General features: G+C 48.0%; 1 protein-coding gene across 1 annotated transcript in view; it reads right to left on the bottom strand.

Moving 5' to 3' along the window:
• Positions 1–24097, bottom strand: part of clmpb (CXADR like membrane protein b) — a gene marked incomplete at its 3' end in the record, with an annotated part of 60415 nt that extends 36318 nt beyond the window's left edge. The window contains exon 1 of the mRNA XM_084466541.1: positions 23976–24097. Within this exon, the coding sequence (XP_084322667.1) occupies positions 23976–24036 (61 nt within the window). The 5' untranslated portion in view covers positions 24037–24097. The remainder of the gene's footprint in view (positions 1–23975) is intronic.
• Positions 24098–24299: the final 202 nt, after the last annotated feature.

Consider the following 24299-nt stretch of genomic DNA (forward strand, 5'->3'; position numbering starts at 1 on the left):
TCTTTCCCTCCTCCCCTTTTATTCTCCCCCCCCCCCTCTCCTCTCCTGGCGATGGTCTCATTACCGGGCCGACAGTGAGGTGTGTTCCTGGGGGAGGTCCGCCACGGCCCAGAGTGCTGCGACCTTCACTTCATGGTGGGGCAACTATCGGTGACAAGCCATCAGCTGGAATGACACACAGGGTTGGTTCTCATGCACACACACATTCACTCATGCACGCACACGCACACACACACACAGAGTCGTGCATGGTCCCACATGTACACCACTCACACGCACACACCTGCACACACGCATACACACAAAGTTGTGCATGGACACACATGTGCACAGCTCACACACACACACACACACACACACACACACACACACACACACACACACACACACACACACACACACACACACACACACACACACACACACACACACACACCGCGTCACCTTCCGTGGGCTAAACACTGAGGCTAAATGGGTGACACCTCCAGCTGCAGGAGGAAAGGAATGGCCCCCATTGTCACCTCCCACCGTCCACATGATCCATCGCATGACTTGGGGGGGAGTGGGGGCAGACGCTGCTGCCTGATAGGTCAGCCCCAGCTCCTGGTGTCCTTGAGGCGAATTAATACACACAGGCCTATAACCATAAAACACACACACACACGCACGGACATAGGCACGGACACGCACACACACACAGGGCGCACCACACCAGGGGCCGAGCAGTAAATAAAGGCCATCAGGCTGTGTTTTCATCAGCCTCAGGGACACACGGATGCTTCCTCGTGCCGCTAACCGCTCCATCCTTCATCGTGGCAGCCGGGCGCCAGCCGCACTGCCGCTGCGCCATTATGGATCCGGAGAATGTCAGGTGATCAGGCTCCCATTCACCCCACCCCAGCCCCTGCTCCACCCTCACCTCAACCTCCCCCACCCCCCTGCTCCACCTTCACCTCCCCCACCCCCTGCTCCACCTTCACCTCCCCCACCCCCTGCTCCACCTTCACCTCCCCCCACCTCATGCTCAACAGTCACCTCCCCCACCCCCTGCTCCACTCAACCTCAACGTCCCCCATCCCCTGCTCCTCCCTTCTCCTCCCCCCTGCTCCAACTTCACCTCCCCCACCCCCTACTCCTGCACCTCCTTCAGCTCATCCCGCCCCTGCTCCTCCTACACCCCCCTGAGCGACAGCTGGGTAAAATGCTGTCCTATAAAAAAAAAGGAAAGGGACCAGGAAGAGGCAGCCTTGGGGGGCGGGGGCAGACCCGGGCGTGGCCCGGGCGTGATGAATGGAGACCGTTGACAGGGGCCCCTTCCTCTCCATTCATCAGATCAATGGGGCTCAGACTGGCATCTGTTGGACTTCAGGTGAGCCGTTAAATGGTCCATTTCCCGCAGTGCGGAAACAAAAGAGGAGCCAATCAAGATCACCTTGGATCACAACGGTTCACTGTTGATGATTGCCAAGATTCACCGGATGCCATCGAAGTAATGGCTCGGGAGAAGTCGCAATCACAACAATGATTGCTAATTGCAGTGATTGGCTTCACATGCTATGAATTTAGATGGGCTTGTTTATATTATGAGAGGAAACCATGAGGGGAGAGGGGGGGAAAACAGAAACCATTGTGATGAGTTTTTCATTTCCACGTAGAGCAATCTTTGATGTTTGTTCTTCGCTTCAAACGTTAAGACAGGGAGGAAAGCTACAGAAACACGAAAACAAGAAATGGGTACGGTATCAGATTAACAAGGCGTCCAATCTACACTATTAATTGCATACATAACAGCCCGGTATCGTGAGGCTACCCCTTTAGTGGCGGGGGTAGTTTCCGAAGACCAGGCATGTACTAAACGCAGCATACCGTGACATGGGAGAAATACGCACCCCTGTGCAAGGGTTTGTATCCCCACATCTCGCAACAGGCCGTCAGGACCAGCAATATCCCTCTGATGTCCACCGACAACTGGCTCCCTAATCATCGGGGGCCCGTCCCTGAGCGAGGACTCAACGCCCCTTCGCCCCTCGCCTTGAGGCCCCTTGCCTCTCATCTAAAGAGTGCAACCCGGCTTTCACAAGGTCCTGCGGAATAACTGGCCAATGAAGTGAGCTCTGTCTCCGAGCAAACACACCAGGGGAGCGAGGTCCTGAGGGCGAAAGAGAGCCGCCGTTTGTTTGTTAAAGAACATGCGGGCACCAGACGCTGCAAAGTAACCCTACCATCGGGTTCTATCCCCATGCATCATAGATCTCTTGCGTGACGGCTAGGTCTAAAAATATGTGTGGCTCTCAGTAAATCAGTACACTTAGGAATATGCCATCCTACGGTATAAATTTTGAAAAAGAATTTGCATGCCAAATTCTTTAGTTGTTATCCTCAGGACGTTTTAGTTTTCTCTTCTTTCTTTGTGTTTGCTCAATTGTTAGCAGCTGATTAGCGAACGAGCGGCTATGCAAATTAAGTCAGAACAGAGGTGTCACCTTTGGTGGTTCCCAGAGAACTAAACAGAAACCAAACGCTGCCAAAATAAACAGTGCCTGATCTGGTTCTCTTCCAGTGTGTCTTGTGCGATCACCGTCAGAGCTGCACTCCTCGTGACACTTGTTTTCGTAGTTGTTCGATTCCAGAAATGATGTTTTGGCACGAATTGTCCTTCCTGGCTGGGTGTTAAATAGAGGCCGGTCCTTTGCGGAATGACGATGGAGAAGAGAAATGCAAAGGAAAGTGGATACGGAAAGGGGATACAGAAAGAGATGAGAGATGGGTACAGCAGGGGTTGATAAAAAGCAGAAGCTAGGGCAATAAGATATTTGCGGTAAGCATCAGCAGCAGCACGTTCTTTATCTGGGGGTTTCAAAGTCCTCCGATGATCTCTGCCGGCTCTCTCTCTCTTTATGACAGACAACACACCTGGAGTTAAGCCCACCGCAACCGAACCAACCCCACACACCCACCCACCCCCCTTCAGAGATCAGGGCCCGGGACGAAAGAGCATAAACCATACTCACTTTGCCTTCCAAGGCTCTTCCACACCTCCACTTACTCACACGGCCTCACTGTGCACTCCCCCCACCATCAGCGGCAACTAAATCATACTCTTATCAGCCAAGGCCCGAATCCCAGGCTGGGTTCGCCCATGCCAGTCGCTTTCCCCACTTTTCCCACCTTGCTTGTTTTCATTGGGCAACTTGACACGCCACACAGCCATGATGTGATCTCTTCTGTAAACATAGCTGACATGAGATAATGGGGTTCTGATTGATTCGGATGCAGGCATTACAGCTCAAGTGCCCAGATATTCCTGTTTACAGCCAAGGGATTAGCATCCTTAAAGCCCATTTTCGGTACAACACCCCTCTGTTCCATCTGTGGCCGGTGTGATGGTGCGTGAGGACTGCCAAGCTCAATATGAGAGTAAAGGGGCGGGGGGTGGGGTGGGAGCGGGTGGGAGCGGGGGGGGGGGGGGGGGGGGTGGGGGAGTGTTTGTGTCACTCCTGCTCAAATGGATCATTGCGTCCCGGCTCCCAAGGTAAGGGGAGGAGATCATTCGAAGGGACAAGCAGAGTTTGTGAAGTAGCCAGAGGGAGCGGCCACAGGCCCAGGCGGATTATCTGTGGGCACGACTTCAGGGGAGAAGTTAGGCACACAGGGGGAGTTTAAAAGAAAGTATAATCACCACCACCACCACCACCACCACCACCAAATAATGGGCACCTCTAGGCAGTGAAGGACACGAGCGACGAGAGGACAAGGGACCCATTTCTAGAATAATCCTCTGGTGGTTCTCGAGACTACATTGGATAATTTGGTTTTCTATTAACCTAAACTCAGAGCAACCCGCCGGGATTTAAGTACCTGAGATCACTTGTAGTCGGGAGGATTAAAGGCAGAACACATCAAATTACCACAGGGAGGTCATCCAGGCTGTGAAGCGAGCTCATTAGCATAGACACAACTCGCACCAAAGAGAAACGTGGCGGCGCGGACACAACAAGGCCCTTACAGTGGAAATCATTAACCAGCGTTTGAATTAGCATTTCATCCACGAGTTCCCCCCCCCCCCCCCTCGCGGATGGGGCCCGCGGCGTGGCTGTACCCCCGCCAGTCTACAAATTGATGTCAAATTGTCCTTGTCTGGCAGCAGTGCCTGAGAACGGGAGTGATACAAATCTGCTCCCGCTCTCCCAAAATGACTCCATCATGGCAAAAATTGTGTTGTACAGAAAAAACAGTGCTAATAACACACATGAAGAAAAGTAGATTCCCTTCAATTTCCATGGCTGGACCTTTTCTTTCATGAAATTCAATTCAATGTTTGATCGAATGATCGTTTCTCAATGTTCATGGGAAAGGAGGCAGCCATGTGCCGTTCTGTTATTTGTTTATATAGTAAAAAAACACAACTGATTCCCAAGAAGGGGAACTACAACATTTTCCCGGCTTTAGAGTCAGCCATCTTGGTCTTGCTGTTATGGAGATGAAGTAAATATTTAGATTGATGCGGCCTCTGCGTTTCAGGATCGATCAACTGCTCTGCTCTCGACGCACCCAAGTCAGCCAGAGTTCAGAGATCTGCATTTTTTTTGCCGTTACTGTCTGAGCTGTTTGAAGCCCAGTGCGGTAGCCTCTGTGGGGTTTTGATGACGACAAGGAGGCGAGAAGAAGAAAAAACAAAAACATCAGTTCAGAGTAAAAGTGGAAAACTTTAAAAAGCTTGACGTCATACCCCTAGTGTGTTAAAAGCGCTCTAGAAAGCAGCTACATGCTCGACTTAAAGACAGCACCGCGGTTAAGGCCACAAACTGGGCAGACGGCAGGGGAAATAAAAGCAGCTTTTCGTTGACTTTCTTCATGCCGCTTAGAATAAACAGATGAGAAAACGTGTAGCCTTTCTCTCACACATGCACACACAGAGTCAAACACATTCCGGTCTCCAACAACAACACAAGACCAGCAGGTCATGTTTCCCAGTCTAGAGCCCAGACAGAGAGAGACAGGTATAGATATAACTATAACCAATTTCCCTGTCATGAAGTGTATCTTCTATTGTGTCCCCAGATATGTGAATAACTCTTGAGAATGACTCATGAGGCTCATGAATGCCTTGTATCATGTCTTAAAGCAGGGTGAACTAACATCAACTATGTTGGTTAACCCTGCACCAACATACTACTTTACATAAAGAAACAGAAGGAAGCTGTGTTTATTGTTAACTTTTAAAGCATCAAGGACAGGTGAGGTTAGAACTGGGGGTCGTCGAGGGGAACCATTCTCAACAGATCACTGTCTACATAACTAATGCACACGTCCAAAAGCACTAACAGGAGGAGAAAACCACTGAGCATTGAACATCATGCAAAATGCAACACAGCTTTTGTTTGGCTAGAGGGGGGAAATAATAGGCTATGCTTTTTGAAATGCCTATTATGGTGTTTGGTCTGGCACAGTAATTGGTGCTGGAGCAATCTCATCCTGGCTCGGTCACGCCTTAATTAGCAAAAGCAGTGGGAGTGACAGACATGGGGAGTGAAAAATAACCCAAAGTCCAAACACACACACACACACACACACACCGAGCTAATAGCCCCGTGGAAGAGTACCCTCCTGCCTCTGCGATGATTATGAGGTGGACTTAATGGACGGCAGAGGGCTACCAGGTGTTTTTAATTGTGCATCAGGCTTGTCATGATAGACCCGGACCCTCGCAACGGGACCGGCTAAACGCCGCTAAGTTCTCCACACCGGGCCCCGCCGCCGTGGCGTGGTCTGCCTTTAACCCCTCTTTCTTTGAGGACGGGCTGTTGCTCAAGCCCGTATGAGTCATCCTCTCACTGAGTCATTGTCTTAGTCATTCTCTCTCTTTGACGCCCCCAGTGTTTTGTACCCATTCTCTGCCCGTACCCCATCATCCATAATTCTTCCACCTCTTCTTCCCACATCTACTCAGGCTGTTGGCTGTTGGGCCGCCAAGAGTGACCAGATCCGATGGAGAGGAGCTAATGGGCACCGCTAATGTCCTGTCACGGAATGGATGGAAGACACAGAATGATAATTCTAGAGGCACAACGCTCATAGACACGCTGGATGGACACCGACTCATGCACACGTCAGGCGCGTAGTCGGCAAAAAATGCACATGCTAGAAGTAGTAGTAGTACCCTAGTAGAAGTACTAGTTTCTGGACGTAAACATTCTGCTATCAATATCCCGCCTGATGGAATGCACATTCAAATGTTTACCAACTGTAAAGCCATTCAACTGTATTCAACAAATTCAATGTAAAGCGGCAAATCATGTGATGCAAGCATCAGATACAAATGATTTACAGGTAGTACTGGTTTGTTTGTATCACAAAAGGTGTCACACACGCACACAAAAAAACTGCCCATGGAGGTGGTATCGCATCGGGCTGTTGCCATGACAGTGGTCGCTGCAAAGAAGGATCCTGCTCGTCGAGTAAACCGTGGCAGCATATTTCTCATTCCCACCGTGCTCCTTGGGACCCTACACACTACCTGTATGGCCATCGGCTCACAGCGTCACGACACACGGATTGATCTATACGTAGCGGAGATAATGCAGTGTGTAACTTCAACGCACACGTTTCGTTTCTCTACGGCGCTACGCGGCAGTCATTAGGAAAGTGCTGATAGATTGTGAAAGAGGGGGGATGGGATGCAGATAATGGGGATGGATATTAGAGGCCTGGCCGGCCCAGAGGCCCGCTCTCCCTCTGTAATGCACGCCGTGCTATCATACTGATGTCTTTGTGCCAAAGCATTGTTCCCCAGTTTGGAAAATGAGGTAAATCGGATTCGCAAAACAAGTGGATTAACTTAATCACCCCTCGGCTTTGACAATGACCTTCGCTTCAGAGGCATAATAAGGATTAGCCCGATGCGGAAGGACATATGCCGCGCATAGGAAGAAGATTATACAGTTTTCCCGCGACAGAATGATGGAAATGAGCTATTCTCTGTTCCTTCACGGGGGAAGGCTGCGATAAGACACGTCTGAGTGACGCATTTGGCCGGCCGGCGCCATGTTGTGTCACGAAAGCCCCAACGTTATTTATGGACGACAACAAAAAAGCCCTTCTGCTGTGCGTCCCTTCGCTATCGGATACCCACCGGCTGCCATTGCGCAGAACCATATATAGTTCAACCACAACACTGTCACCAAAACAGGAAGAGAATAGTCTCCGTTTACATTAGGACTATCGATCGTCCTTAAAGCTGGAAAGTTCTATCGTCCTTTATTTGGGCACTGAAAGGCGTAATATCTCTTACATCCAATGGCTCGGTATTGATCCGCGTCGTCACGGAGGTGGAAGTTATTCTCGGGGCCACATGAAAGATAATACAGTCCATGAGCGGCACGCTAGCTCGATAGGACATAACGGGTGAAGAGGTTGCACAAATTAATAACAGGCGCTGACCTTCGGCCCTGACTTATGGGAAACGGGAGGCCATGTGGGAGGTCAAGGGGGCGGGGTCGGGGAGGGCTGGATGCAAATGCTTGAAACCAGATCTCCGATACATAAGGACATGAGGCAATTGATCTCCAGGTGACAGGATGAGCTAATCAATTGGACGTGCACCCGTGTCCTTCTCCGGAGGGGGAGAGTCCTGCAGGTGGATGTGTTGAAAATAGAAAGGAGGAGGGGGGTGGGGGGGGGGAGAGAGAGAGAGAGAGAGAGAGAGAGAGAGAGAGAGAGAGAGAGAGAGAGAGAGATTCTGCTGACTTGGGTTCAGTGAAGGACACAGCTGCTGCTGTTGTTGTTGCCTATGTGCATGCGGGATTTCTAACATTGTCTTCTGTCATCTTGAGAAGGGGTTTACTTACGAGAGAAGACGTAGCGTGTGCGTGCGTGTGTGTGAAAGGTGGATGTTTAGAGACAGTTTCCGCTGCAGACAGGATTATGACAAGGGGGGGTTTGAAACATGTTACTTAGTTAACTTTTCTACCTCTCTCACCTGCCTTGTGTCTCCAGCATCCCCCTGTCTCAGTCATGTCCCCTCTTCCTGCAATCTCTCTCTCCCCTTTCCTCTCCATCCTCCCATCCCCCACTCCCAACTCCTCTCTTCCTCCCCCTCCTCCCGTCCCCAACGCCACCTTCCACACCTCCATCTTGTCCTTCCTGCTTCCAGTTCTTTTCCTGCTCTCTCTCTCTCCACTCATCCCTTTCTCTCTGTCTCTCCCTTAGCGGTTTATCCTTCCTCCCACTCCTTCTCCTCCCTCTGTCTCCCCAGGCGGGAGAGCTTCTGGAAGCATGACACGAGGACCTGCGTGACACGACCCCTGCAGCCGGTCACTATAGCACGCTGGGGCTTCTGTCTCCACGCAGAGGTGAGCTCTTTCTGGCTCCTGTGTGCTCTTTGTGGGCCCTGTGTTTAGGTCACAGGGGACGGATGGACTCGGGATAGCAGAAATCAACTATTTTGGTGGACGTTCTTCGACACGGAGGAGAGGGATGGTCGTCCAATAGCAGCCTGTGTGGTTCTGCAGCTGAAGGTTGTGTTGTGTGTCCCATCAAGTCTGACTTCCAATGAGACCATTTTACACGGTTTCCCGAGGGGTTGGTTTTCATTTTGAACATGGATATGTAATTGAGAGCACAGGTAATGAGTCTGTTATGTACACGGATGGCCAGTCCACGTGGAAGTTTGCACATGCGTTTGCGTCGTTCAAATCACGTCAAATTAAGAGGTTACGGGAACTACCCCCAAATACATTGAAAACAAGGCTATGGGGAACATGACTAATAACTAAGGTTATTAGTAGCTATTCTACTAGCTATTATGCAATAAATTGCCACTACAAAACACAATTGGAAAGAATAATGTATATATAAAGGGTCTGTTGGTATTAAGCCTATTCCCACCTGATTTGGCATCCTCATTCATTCTCTATGTGCGTCCAAAAAGGACATTGCAATGGATTCTCCACAAATGATGATTGAGATACAACTATCCAAATGAGAAGTGATGGCGATTTGAACGTCGTTGCTTCCGCCTTCCGGGAGCTTCCTGCCTATCCCCAGAGGAGCCTGCGCTGCATATGCCTGGCCCGGCGTGCTAGCCGCCCTTGACACCATTCCTTCCCAACAGTCAACAGTGGCAGGCAGGCAGGCAGACACACACACACCTACACACCTACACACACACACACACACACACACACACACACACCAAAAGCTCATACCTCTGCAAACACAGTCCTTGGGCGTAGGGGTCATGCTGATAATACGCCCTACGGCAGCAAATAAATACAGATGCCTGAATTTCAGACACACATACACATGCACCAATCGCATAGAGACAGATACCCAACTGCAGATGAGGAACTAACTTACTTTCTTAGGGGAAGGTACACTACCTCTACTCTACACCCGCCTTCAGGGTCAAGCACAGGATCCCTGGAATGTTATTGGTAGTAATGGTGTTTTGGTTAGTAATTAAACAATGTGAAACAGATATTGTCGTTTTTGACGTGTGACAGCGTCTCAGAAACTTGCATGTTTAGCCTAGTTTATGATATATATTTTTGTTGATTTCAAATTTTACAGTACTCTCTTGGGATATGGCATATCTAGATATGGCATATCGCTGTCCAAATCCCATGATGCATTCTGATGTGCAAGCCCTATATTTAAGAGATCTATTTTTTGGGATTAATGTCAACAACCTCTCCTCTGCTGACTCACCCTGGCCGTCACCAGGGAAGGACAGGAGGAAGGCCACCGTGATCCTAACCCCTCTCCTCTTTCACCTCACCTCATTTTACATCACAGCCCCAAGGTTATCTGGAGGGTGGACTCTCTCTCTCTCTCTCTCTCTCTCTCTCTCTCTCTCTCTCTCTCTCTCTCTCTCTCTCTCTCTCTGGGATACCAACGACAGACACTGCACACTTCAGAGAGAGGTTGTTACCGTGACGACTTAACCGGCTGTTGCGGCGACAGGGACATGGAACAGGGGGGGGGGGGGGGGGGGGGGGTGGATAAGGTGGGATTGCATCATTTCTCTGGCCCAAAACACGCCCAGGTTACCTGTTCAAGCAATATGTTCAAATGTGAACATCCGGGGAAAATACATTTTTAAATGTTACGTAAAAAATGTTTACTATTCTGCAAATATTCCTACATCATCTGAAATACACACACACACACACAGTATCATCCGATTTATTTACACTAGTTATAATTAATCACTGGGAGATCAACACTCTTGGCGCAGTTATTTACAGGATTTGACACACACACACACACACACACACACACACACACACACACACACACACACACACACACACACACACCTCATTATGACTGCAGCTCTGGCTAATGCCGAAGGATCAATGACAGATCCTCTCTGGTCCCCCCCCACTCAACCACTGCCCATCCCCCACCCCCCCCACCCCCCCTTCTCTCTCCCCCCTTTCATCTTTCTGACCCAAAAGCTCCAGTGGCTTGCCATACAGCAGCAGCCATACTGTGGTAGCAATACAGCAGCAGCCATGCACAGCTTTCCCTCCTATTGCTAACACGCCACCTCTATAGAACCCTCCATATTTCCCCATCCATCCCCAGTCGCCAGTCTAAAGGTGGCAGCCTTTTACAAGTGGTCAACTTAGCATTTAATTAGTATTAGCTAAGACAAAAGAATGCCTTTTAATTAGCATTGCATCTATGCTGCTTTCACCGCTGATCTGGATCAATTATGTTTATTCTTTTTTTTTTACGTTGTTCCCTTTTCTTCTTCTGCACTGTATTGTACAGCGCTTTTGCGCTGATGTTTCAGTTGTTTTGGGTTTTTTAATTCTTTCTTTGTTTTGCACGGTATTGCACAGCAGTTTTATCGTCTTCTTGTGTATGAAAGGTGCAATATAAATAAAAGAGCAAAGTCATTATCGTTATTATCTCACAGAGAGAGTATGGTGCTAGAAATGCTGACAAATCATTAAAGCCGGTGCAGGGCTGTATTTCAGTGTTCTCATTTCTCCTCTCATGCATTTCTTCTATGATTTTCTGCCATCTATATCTATTCAGTCGGGGCTGCATGCAACCCGCCCATGAAACGCTGCTGATTGTGCGTTTATCTGCAGCAACACTTTATCTTAATTGACCAAACGGGCCTTTATTACAGTCCTTATCGGTGTCAATTAGTCCTTACACGTTAACACGTTTTTATCTCAGCACAAAATTGTTCCTACCATGACTATAAAAATAAAAAGTCATCCCAGAAAGCGTTGCAGAAGCAGTGAGCAGGGATCACGTGCATGCAGATGTAGGGCTAAGGGCTACCAGCGACGGTGCAGGAGAAACAGAAGGAACATCCTCTGGTGACCAAGATCCTCCGGCCATTTGGCCATCCATCAAGACCCCCGTGGCAGAAAGCAATACGCGCTCTGTGTCCACGCAGACCCCTCTTCTCACCGGGGGGGGGGGGGGGGGGGGGAGGGGTTAACGGAAGGAGAGGAGGAGAGGAGGAGAGGGAGGGCAGGGGAGGGACAGTAAGAAAGAAGACCCTGATAAACGAATTCCCTCAGTGTGGAGTGGGATGGGGAGGGAACAGGAGGGGGACATGGAACACCTTACACCGTAGCGTTGGTAGGGGTGTGGGGGGGGGGGTAAAAAAATATAAATAAATTGGCCACCGTCCCTTAGATTGATGGACTGGGCTTCTTTGCTTCTTTGCTTGTAGTGTGGTTGTTTTTTCCCCCTTCTCCGTAGCACAAATACACAAGGGTGTGGGACCTAGTCAGGCTGCGGCTGGGAGTGGATGGAGGCTGAAGTCTAAATATGAGGATTAATGGCCGTGCCTGTCGTCCTACCCAAACATTCCTCAGTGCTTCTATCACCTCACAGCGCTACAGTGCCGGCAGTATAGCGCTCGGTGACGTAGCGGACGGTTTGCTGTTGTACATTTCTCGGTCTCCTTTACCCTCTGATCAGGTTATGACAGAAGGGTGAATTACTTCAGGTAAATAGATGGATCGTCACGGCTGGAACTCAACCGGCCTCTGTGAATAAGGAGAGGAGAAAAAAAAACCACCAGCACCAGGAATCGATAGAAAAATAATCGGGTGCTTTCGCAACCCCAAGGCGTAGTGCTTTCCATGTTTAAGCATTTAAACGATAGCACACCTTGGTCGTACATCAAATGTCAATTCCCCCCCCCCCCCGCCCCTCAGCCTCTGCCTCCCCCAACACTGGACAGGTTAAACCTTGCCCCCCCACCCCCCCCACCCCCCCCCAACCCCCACCTCTGAACAGTCCTCCACCAGTCTGCGCTCCACAAAATCAATTGCAGAGGCTGATTAGCCATGTGGCTGAGAGAGAGAGATAGAGAGAGAGGGGGGGGGGGGGGGGGGGGGACAGAATAGGAGAGAGAGGGAAAAGAAAGAGAGAGACACAATGGGCAGAAGACAGGGGGATCTTTGAGTATTCTCCACTCCAAGGTATCGCGTAACTAGGTCACACAACCAAGAGAAGCTCCGCGCTTCAACCGTAATACATTTCATTAAAAAAAAGGAAAAGACGAAAGAAAGAAAAAAAAAAGCAGGCTTCCTTTACATTATGATAATGATTTCCCAGAGGTCCTTGCAATACAGTATCCAGACAAAGTACAAAATGGTGTTAACTAGAACATCAATTAAAGGCCACCCTGCACGGACTTCAGTGCACAGCGCCCTGTGACAAGGCTATTGACATAACTTCAGGTGGGAAATAACATAGGAGGCAGCCGAGGCGCATCTATCTTAACTGGAAGGCGACGGGTCCTGAGTTGCGGCCTGGCTGCACAGGGACACACAGCCTAGCCACAACATTTGCTTACTTACAGGACCTGCGGGCAGCAGACTTAGTCAGGCTTACTTAGGCTGTGACACAGATACGCAAGAATGCACAAGCTCAATAAAGTTCCCCAGCACGAAAGACCCTGGAGTCTCCTACAGTGTCTACTGTCTACACTGGCTGGCTGGCTCGGGGATGGAATACAGAGTATGTGTGCCGCTTGTGAGGCCACTGTCCTGGAGTGCCCACCTATGTTGTCTTTTGGCTTCCATCGTCATCCACGCCCGATAATATACACGGCATACATTCGAATGCCCCCAGGGCAGAGACGGAGACCGGCCGACAGGCCGTACAACCGTGCACGGCTCGTGAAGGGAGTGCGATCAGCACAACTATAAAAACGCACAAACAGCCAGCATCTCCCTCGACTGAGGCAGATTGATTTCGGGGAAATCTGCCCGGACATCTCTGGCTTTCTGGCTGGCTACGCCGTTCCGTGGCTAATGAGAAGCCGTCTCCATTCCCCCTGCCGAGTGAGTTGTTCTCTTTCATGCCTTGTGTCAGGAAACGCAGGCAATTCATTACCGGGGCTGGCATGGGGGGGGCGAGGGGGGGTAAGGGGGGCTGGAGATGGAGGAGATGGAGGAGAGGCGATAGATGAAGAAAAAGAAAAAAAGAAAAGAGTATGATGGTTAAGCCTGCGCTTTGAGACAGGCAGCCATGTCCCCTAATCCGCCTCTGAGCAGCCGTTAAGCCTTTCCGTTATCTCTCGTTAGAATTGTGCTTCCCTTAAACACATTAACTTAGGCCCCGGTGCGACGCCCACTTTTTTTCCATGATGCGGCATGCTTACTCACAACAGCCTCTCATCAGGCTAAGAGGGGAGAAACATGATAATTGCTGTCACTCTAATTTAATTGGGCCGAGTGGGGTGTGTGTGTGTGTGTGGTGTGTGTGTGTGTGTGTGTGTGGGGGGGGTGGTTTTTGTATTAATAGATGCAAAGTTTGCTTGCATTTTAAACAATCAACATTACCTCGAAAATAAACACTTGAGGCAATCTTTTGTTGTGCATCAAGTATCTCCTTCAGAAGGTTGGTGCGGGTGAACACCGACACTCACACACACGCACGTGCTTGCAGGTGCAAGGATGCACACACACACACACACTCACTATGTCACAGAAGCAATAGAGAAAAACCCAGAGATGCACCATCTTGGAAAACAGAGCGTAAATGATGCAATGACGTGTTGCTTCTTTATTACCCATACAGGCACATTGAGACAGAAATGCATTCCACTCATCCACACACACACACACACACACACACACACACACACACACACACACACACACACACACACACACACACACACTCCCTCTGTGGTAGTCAGGAGCAAGGGGGATGGCGAGGCGGAGGCGTGGTGTTTCTCAGGGTCCGTGAGGAGTGCTACATCCTCCTGTTCACACAGAGCAGAAGGATACCTGGGACCTGAGCCTCCTGCACTGTCCTGCTGCTGCAGCTCAGCCCCGGCGAGCTGTCTGCCTGCTACTGAGACACACTACTTGAGCAGCATGAATAAAGAAATAGTCCTTGGGCAGCGGGGGTCAAGCCGACAGGACACACACAAACGCACACACACACCCCCCCCCCCCCAAGCTCAATATCCCATGGCACATTTTGAACAAGGATTACAGAGTTCTAGTCAATAGGCTTCAATGGGCCTGGTAGACGTCTGGGGGAGGTGTGCTCGCTTGCACACGTCACCTCATGAATCAGCACGCTTTCACCTGGGATGCATGGAGTGCATGATGTCTTCCCGAGAGCGCGTTTTTTGTTTAAATGATTCGAAAAGTGTTTGCTAACTGCTGCTGGGCAACGTGTAATGTGATGGGTGCTCGAAGAGGTACCGAGGGCGAACGGAGAACTCAACAAATCGCTGTACTGACATGATCTCAACCACGCCCGGGACTTTTATTAAAGCAGCGCTATTAGGGTCATGTCATTAACGAGGAGGCTTCCGCCACACAACTTGAGAGCATAACATTCCTAGAGAGAGAGAGAGAGAGAGAGAGAGAGAGAGCGGAGAGCGAGAGAGAGAGAGAGAGAGAATGCAGCGTGGGTTAGGATGCTGCATGTTTGCTGAGACAGCAGATGAGTGGCCGGGCTCTAGCTGGCCCCGTGCTCAGCCGAGGCAGGATACATTTAATTGCCTCATTAGCAAAATGGTCAGCTAGGCAGGCGAGGAGTTGGCCTCTTCCACATTGTTCAATGTCAACAGTGCAACCAAGAGGAAAGGTTAATAGAGTAAACAGCATCTCCCTCGAAATAAATGGGGGGTAAACATTTTTTTTCATTGAAGGTGGGCGATGGGGGGGCTATTGGTTCGTCACACGATTATGTTTTTTGCTCGTGTTTTTATCTACACATTCCATAGTCTTGCCTCCATTAGTGTTCCGTGTTGCCGCAGTACAACCCAGCTTACCGGCTGATGCTAATTCCTGTTGCAGTGCCTTCCAGTTATTTATTTATCTCTCTCTTCTAAGTTGGACCTGTCGAGAGAGCAGAGTCATTGTGCCGGCTTTAATTATTTTAAGAGCTCAAATTTGCCAACGCTGCTTTATCCTCCTACTCCTTACCCTCCTCCACTGCAACTTTGGAGACCAGACAGAGGATCTAGCCAAATGCAAACACTCTTGATTTTCCCCATCTCAAAGGGGCAAAAAATCTCACCAAACATAAAAGAAATGCTTCTGCTGCAGAAAAGCTCTCCAATGTATTTTAAAAAGAGCCATCCACCTGCGCATGTGCCTGTCTTTTATGGACCACTAAAAAGCACAGTTTTATTTTGGCAAACATATGAAGGAAAACCTGTCATACGATGGGTGGTTAACTCCCGTCCATCAATCAGAACCCCGCTGATGCCATACCGAATACGACAGTTTGGAAAATAATGCCAAACCACTACAGCCAACCTTGAATCTTGAATCATGCCTCTAAATTACACTCATATACGTCTGGAGTTCATCGTGACAGACAATGGGATGGGCCAGGCTAAACCGCGCAGAATGGGGACCCAGGGAAGGAAGAGGATCGCAGAGATATGGCAATAGACCAAGGGGGGCGGGGGGGGTTATGTAGCATCTGGTTGGAATAAACCAGGATCTCGGGCAAGAAGCTTGATGCATCGCTGCTCCACAATATAGGTTACAGAACTGGTGCGCATCAGTGTGTGTTGTTTGTGCACATACGTGAATTTGTATGTGTATCTATGAATATATGTGTGTGTGTGTGTGTGTGTGTGTGCGTGTGCGTGTGTGTGTGTGTCTGTGTGTGTGTAGGTGTGTGTCCCTAGGTGTTTTCATGTGCATGACCAGGTCTTGTGAATTTAAAACAAACACGGTAGCATATAGGTGCTTTCCACTAGCGTCGGTCACACTGCTGCACCATTACCACTGAAAACACGGTGCTAGCATTGGAATAGCATGCTAAGCTACACATATCCGCATGGCCGGTACAGCGGAAAAGGGCTCCATTTCATCAACAAGTCAAGTCTAACGACTCGTAAAATACAAAGGTGGTGGCGCCATCTGTTCAAAACCACTTTGCAGGGGGAAATAGAGCCGGCGGTGGTGGGGGCGGGGGAGGGGGCGTAGTGGTGCGAGTACGGGGGGGGGGGGGGGAAATATAATTTTCCAGGACTAAGCTCTCACCTTGACCAAAGCTCCTGAATACTGTGAGCTACATTACCTCCTGTACTTTGCTCCTGTCTCCCTCCACAGTGTTGGCCTACCGTGAGGCTACGTCCAGGGGCTCTGCTGCATAGCACATAGCGCTGTCGGGAGAACACGTCGCAGCGGGATGCAGTGCAATGAGCGGCGCTGCACACTTGATTGCCGGCGGTGTCGCGATTTGATCAGCAGAATCAAGTGTACGTTTCGTCTCCTCCACGCAGGTACAGTGGAATGGTACGTTGGCGCATGGCGAACGAACTACCGTCGCAAAACACCTCTGTGCGTCTGAGCAGCGATACAAACAGGAACCGCTTGGGTTGACCAATGAATAATTGCCTATAAACAGTTGGTGAAAAAGGACAGATCACCCGATTTGTAGCCCACAGTGTAAAGAAATACCTTACTGCTAATACTCTAAGCAGGTCACCAAAACCATTCTATAAGACAACGTGTGCGATTCTTTGTCCTCCGAAATTCCAATTGCCTCCCACCACGGGAAACCTCACCAGAGGCAGGACCCTAGCTCTGCCTCCGTCAGAGGGTCTCAGACGGAGCTCCATCACACACAGGTGAGCACCACCGTTCCACCACCTCCTCAGCCCCCCCCCCCACCCCCCCTTTCCAAACACCGTCCATCTTCAGATCTTTCCAAGCACACGCCAGTGGCCAAAAGGCCCTGAAGATGAATGTTCGTGGGGCTTGAGGGCCTCCGCTGATTAAAGGCACTGACGCTTCAGGGGGAATGGTTGGGTGGTGGCGGGGTTAGGCGCTGAGGGGGGGGGGGGGGGGGGGGGGGGGGGGGGCGACTGGTAAAGGGAAGGAAGGAAATGGGAGGGAGTGAATGGAGCATGTGCAGGGTTGCAAACACCTAATGGACTGTCCTGCTCCGCCAGGCTAATCGACTGTTTCAAATTGAAAGGAACAGCGGGCGTCTAAGTAGAGCGACGAGGAACATTTCCTCCTGGTCATTCAGACCGTGTTCAATCGAAAAACAAAACCAAACAAATAAAACCGGAGACAGAGGAATACATGTGTGGCTGGGTCCTTCATTGTGCTGCTGGAGGCACTACCCGTGCACTGCAATTTGCTTTCAATTGCGCATCTGTAATCAATGGAGGGAATTGTATCACAGTTGTAGAGTCATGGAGAGTAAATAAAGTCAATTTGATGCTCATACATTGGTACCATTGTGGGGGAAGGAAATCAGTCAAATCACGTTACAAAATTGTCATACAATATTGATGAGGATCATTTCTTATTTCTCACAGTCTCACTGTGGGCCTCATTCCCTCACTGATTCCGGCCCTAAGATGAATTGTACTGTATATTCTGACAATTAAAATTGTCAATTACCCCACTCTGCGTTCAAACGGGATGAGCATCAGGACTGGTTCCTAAGCCCCGTTGACTGGAGCTTTAAGGACATCGTTAAGAAATGACCAACCAACCAACGACATGACGTAGTTTGAGGTCAGCCTTTCAAAATGCTTTAGCCTTGCTCGCTGTGGTTGGTGCCCTCCCTGTTATACGATCCCAATGAGTTATCTCACCGTCTTGGTGATCAACCTTGACTTAGGGGCAAGCCCTTTGGATGAGATACACTAAAGTCCTCCTACAGTACAAAAGGGTTGTAGCAAAAAACAAAGATCAATCTTATCCTTATCCTGTTTGGCCATTCAGGGTATATCAATCATTTACCTTCTATTATTTTGTGTCATTGATGCTTATATTGTGTGATGTGTTTCACTTGAAGGTGAAAGAGATGACATTTCGTTTGTTGTGAATCTGTTTGTTCTATGCTGAGGTTTTGGATGTCTACGGGGACAGCAGAGAAAACAGAGATATACCTGGTTCCAGAGACGGAGTGCCGCTCAAAAGGATGTTCTTTACAAAGAAGACAAGCATGCCAGGCGTCTTTCCACGCTGCCAGTTTTCACTAACACATCCAACGCATGAACGGCCCAAAAGAGAGCACGGGTTGATCCAGAGAAGATAGTGCTTCTTGCAGCTCAACCACCGATAAACAATTCATTACATACAGGGCTTTTGGAGGAAGATGTATTGTTTTTTTGCCACTTAAAAGCACTGCGTTGACAGATGGAGTTACCCTTCACTCTGTTGTCAATAACTGCAGTGAAATTGTATCAGAACTTCGAAGGGGAGTGAATTGAAGGAAAACAATCCTCCCCGCCTGGCCAACTGAATCAGCGCTTATCTTAGTGTTGCCTTTGCCCTCTGGTCTCTCTACTGTCAGCCTCAACAGCCAGAGACCTTCATTAAAATGCTTATGCTCACTAGAGGCAAAATGCTTAGTTTAGTTATTTTATAGAATACAGCATAATTGCCCTGCCCTTGCTCCATTGACTTTCATGGCTGTTTACTATCAGGAATAGTGTGCCAATCCTCTCTTTCAAGGGTTGAACCTGGATTACCAACCTAGGATTAACTTGCTAATGTGGTAATATGTGCAATTTGCCATAAATTACAGTGGCACCGTGTTAATTAAGTGACCTTTTCGAATTAAATTTCTGCTGAGGTCTTTGGTAAGCAGAGGTCCCAAAAGGGTAATATAATGAAAAGTGGATCTTTCAAGAGAGAATCTTAGCGTAATATAAATGTTAAATGGTGTGATGAACAAGTCTGTTTATCATACCGTTTTGCACCTATGTGTGTCTATATGAATATTCTGTCCTCTTAATGCATGCTTTGTGGAAGTACATTTTTACTGCATATTGTTACTGGGTGTGAAACTGAAACAAAGGTCATCATGACAAATAAACATGCATAGTATGTTAACGATAGAGAAATAGAGCATTGGTAGCATGAAACCCAATATTATTATTAAAAATCTATTTATTATTAATATTATCAAACTAACAGCAAAGCTTCTCTGCCGGTTTACAAAAAAACAAAAAACTCAAAGCTCTTGATCCTACGTAGACAGAGGTGACAAAATGGCGGCTACGACCTATGACCTTGGATATATCTATGAATGTGGCTCTAAACATGACCCAACGGTAGATTGAAAGAAATAGTTGATGGAACATTTTGTACCGTACGGAAGGATATTGAGATAATGTGACTATGTATCATGGCAGTGTATACGTAGTATACTGTCATGTTATGGGAAGGCAGTGGATATGGCTCCACATTGGGAGAGCACAAGTCTTTCCAGAACATCTGTCAAAGATTAGCAGTAAAGTGAAACAGGCAGTTCCTGTTCATACAGTCAAAAATAATCTGGAAGTAATTTTCCCGCTGAAGGGTGGAAAGGGGTTTGGTTGATAGGCCGTCGACAGGCATGAACATGTGCATTGTGTTCTTTTAAATATAACTCTTTGAATTTATCCGAAAAAATACCTCACCCATGACACAATCAGATAGTTTGAAACTAATGGCAGTAACAACGCACACCGATGGAGCAACAAAGCTCTCAATGAAAGCAGCATTGTTTTGAAATAAAAGGAAAGACCAAAAAACATGACAAAGTTCTCAAATATTTCGAACATGTCTGTGGAGCAACTGTCAGGGATGATCCCTGACAGTTGCTAGCGAAAAAAACACTCCTTTTCAAAGCAGAAACTTCTACTACGGTTTTATATGATACAGGTACAAAATGCTTTTTATTCTGAACATTCTAGTTCCCGGTGTAACGTTCAGGTTGTCGAGACTTGAGGAGGGGAAGCATGGCCTGACTAAAAGCAGCATAATCAATGAAACATGAAGAATCCTTCAGTTAGAAGGAAGGAGCTGTTATAACTGGACAGTGCTCTGTTAAGAGACCGCCACAGTCAAACATAAACCATACGCATCCAGAGTGTGTGTTAACACACGTTAGATGTTAGACTTATTCCTCTATTTTCAATGAGAAAAAACTGGAATGAATCCTCAAAAGGAGGACAAGAATCATTAGATCAAAAAATAGGATTTTAGGGGCCACACTGATAAGTCATAACCATAAGCCATGGTAATGCTCAAAAGTAACTTAACTAAGGTATACAACCCCTGGAAAAACCCTTAAATATTTGGACTGAACATGAAATACTGACCGATGCTCAGCAGTACCAAGGTGAGCTTAAAAATAGTCCTGCCACATTGGTAATGCAAATCACATAACAACCCCCCCGCCCCCCTCCAAATAAGCCATCTTGGGAGTCGAATATTCCACTGAGTCACAGTACTGCTCTGGGGGGGAAGGCGCTCCAAACTAACGGTAACGCCAAACCATAATAAATAAATGTGAAAGGCGTTCTAGCTACCTGACAACAACATCACACACCGTAAGGCTCGACAGGGAGATTGGGGGGGGGGGGGGGGGGGGGGGAAGTCCTCTGAAGAAGATGTGCCAAATTCCTCAACCGCTCGTAGATATCAACACAGAAAATACCACGTGATCCTCCCCGCTCCTCCCCGCCAGGAGACCCAAACCACGATTTAAACATCGCCACGATGCACAGCAAACACAGCCCTCCATTTGACTGGGAGGGTGGGAATGTCAGACGTCCGTGGCGTTGGCTGTGTGGGCGCGGGATTTAGGGGCAAACACATCAAGTTGTCACTTCATAACCTCTGGCCCAGGAGGTTCCTGTCATCTCGGTGCTTCAGAGACACACACACACACACACACACAGAGCGAGAGAGAGCGAGAGCGAGAGAGAGAGAGAGATACTTCTGCCTACCAGAGGCAGACATGCTAAATATAGAACGGGGACAGAGTTTTTTGCTGGGTGCCGCCGCTCTCCTTATCGCCCATCTTTGAATGGGAAAACATGCATGTAGGAGCTGCACATGTGTGAAGAGGCGTCCGTGCGTGTTGACAAAGACGCACGTGTTGTTGCGCACACTAGAAAATACCAACGCACGTCGTGTGGTTACACATGCACTGACTCAAGCGCGCGCGCACACACACACACACACACACACACACACACACACACACACACACACACACACACACACACACACACACACACACACACACACACACGTCTGTAACAGGGTATTCCCATAGCCACAGGTGATATCTTTAAAGTAAAGTAGAGGTCTTAGTCTGCTGCTCAGAGGGAGATGACAGCTTCTCATTCCTCCCCATTATATTTCTGTCAAGTGACTTACGGTATGTTATTACATCCTGGACATTCTTAAATGTCCACATTCAAAATCATTAAATGTTGGCACTAGGACGAACAGCCTATCCATCAAGGGCCCGCTCTTCTCAGGTGCCTGGCCGGCCCCTGCCCACCCTCCCTGTTCGACCTTGCCTTTGGGTCTCATGTCAAATGGGAAGACTCTCACAGTGGAGTTAAGGGACTCTCTGACAATTAACTGCAGTGCCTATCTTTAATGCGAGGGGGGGATATGACATCTGTAATAGATATTAAATGAAGGACGTCTCAGGACTCTACGAAGCTCACGGCAAATTGGAAAAAGGGAATTAGCTCCCTTTGAATGATTATTGATTGTTATCAGGACAGGCAATTGCTCTGTGAACACTGTATGGGTGTTGATCTCAAATTAATTCAACGCTGTAACTTGTAAAGATACAAACAAATCCATTTCATGCAACACAATTTGGGCAGCCTTGCATGGGATTGGAAAAGGGGTTATTATTTGACAAACCACTTTTGTCAAGTAACATTTTAGTTTTAGCTAACCTGGGTTAAAAGGATTGTTTCCCAATGTTAACGCATGGACCGGACTGGCGTAGGCAATGTGGCGTCTCAGTCATCATTATACACTCGCCTATTACGGGCGGCTCATTCTCCGTCACTCATCGAGAAATGGGAGAAATGGCACCATGGCAACAATATAGAGCAATTTGCGGAAATGCTACTGTGGGTGTTAGCTGATGTTTATTTTCAGATAAATATAGCATTATTAATACTACAGCATCGTTTGAAATGTAGGCTCTTCATTCTCAATGATGCCGTTGACATTTGTAATGGTTTTTCTATTCATAAGTCTATTCATGTTTTTCTATTCATAATAATTCTGATTAAATCATTGTTATTAATAACCTGTGTGTGCATAAATGTAATGTTAAACATAAATGTAATGTGTGTGTGTGTGTGTGTGTGTGTGTGTGTGTGGGGGGGGGGGGGGGTGTCTAAGACGAAGGCAGTGGCTCTTTTGCTTGCATGGCATCATTTACAGGCAGGACATGGCTAATGTGTCCACATGCCCCCGCCCTCTCTCAGTGAGTAATCAGTGTCCTTCAGCTGTCCAACACACAGATCTATAGTGTAAAAATGACAATATTATGCAAAAAGGTTGCCGTGCGCGGGGCAACGTTCGTGGTCCTGCTCCTGTTGTTTTTACTAATTGAATCAGCTGATGTTTGCACAGACCTTCAGTGGGCCATCACTCGAATAATAAAGAGGGTATCTGTAGAAGCTTTGCTTGAATCTGTTTGCATTTAGGCTACATATACACACATCTACTTGGATTAGCAACCGAATGCCTGCATACTGCAGGGCTCCACTGATACAGTAATTACAAAATAAAAAACACAACACAATCTCTTGCCAAATATGCCATCTTCAACTGGCTGACCTTTCCAGCTGTTTTGCTGCAACCTCGGCGTCACTATCATCGTCTTCGGTCATCAACCAAGCATTTTGTCAACCACAGATCACAATCCTGCTTCTTTAGCCCATTTAAATGGATACATTCAAAAAGGATCCCACAATAGTTCTAGCCTAACGTATAGTTATACATGGGGAAACCATGGGGGGAACGAACTGATGTGAAATGATTCAAGACACAGATTTTACTGTATGATTCCAAAAGTAATCTTCCAACAGGCAGTTCTACGAGATCCTGATCTAGTCTATGGGGTCCAGTAGAGTTTCCACCTTGATTCAATTCAGGTGGGGTTTGTAACTGAAGCTTACGATAGCCTATGAGTTCTTAACCTCATTGGATATAAGTTGCCCATATTGTCGTATTTTCACTTTTAGCATAGCCTATGTGAAAGATGAAGAAACCCCATTTATTTTACACCCCTCCTATAGGCCTGTCTGTTAGGAGCACGTTGGTCTGCTAACAAGCGAATGCTGTGTGCAATGCCGTTACCAAGGGAGGGGCGCATTTGTCTTACAATAAGACAACTTTTATTTTGGGGTCTTTGAGCGATCAGCGCAACATCATTCATTGGAAACTCAAAGCTGATCTTTCCATTTTTCCGATGCGCCAAACACGAAATGTACATGCTTTAACGTCAACGCATTGTGAGGAAAAGTCCACGCTTCCCACATGCCACACATCACCACACTCTGACATCATTCTGATTGATATTTCAGCCCCTGGTCAAAAAAATAAAGAATCTCGCATATAGAGATTTAAAAGCAATTGTTACAGCGGGTACCAACAGTATATGCTTGTATTCCATTGTCATTAACGATATACACGCGAATCCATTCAAGAATACGAAAAAAATGAACTCACCCAGAAACAAAGAAGGGGATATTGCAGACATCACGGCAGCCGACACGACTGGAAATCCCATGCAACCGAGCTGAACAGGCAACAATGCAACTCACACCTCCTTCACGTTCACACGGGTGACCAAAGTGGAGTCAACATGAAACGGCGTTCGAGGAGAGAAACGAAAGGTAAATCTTCACAGAGAAGTGTCCAAGGGCATCATATTTTAGACACGCCACATAACTACGCCCTACAGGAATAAGCAACGCGGATCTGCTCGTCTCGTCATTTTCCCACCACACTTCAGATCGAAGTTCCTTTGCTGTGTCTGGCGTGGGACGACCT

Source organism: Micromesistius poutassou (genome assembly GCF_964030765.1).
Source record: "Micromesistius poutassou genome assembly, chromosome: 4".
NCBI classification, from domain to species: domain Eukaryota; kingdom Metazoa; phylum Chordata; class Actinopteri; order Gadiformes; family Gadidae; genus Micromesistius; species Micromesistius poutassou.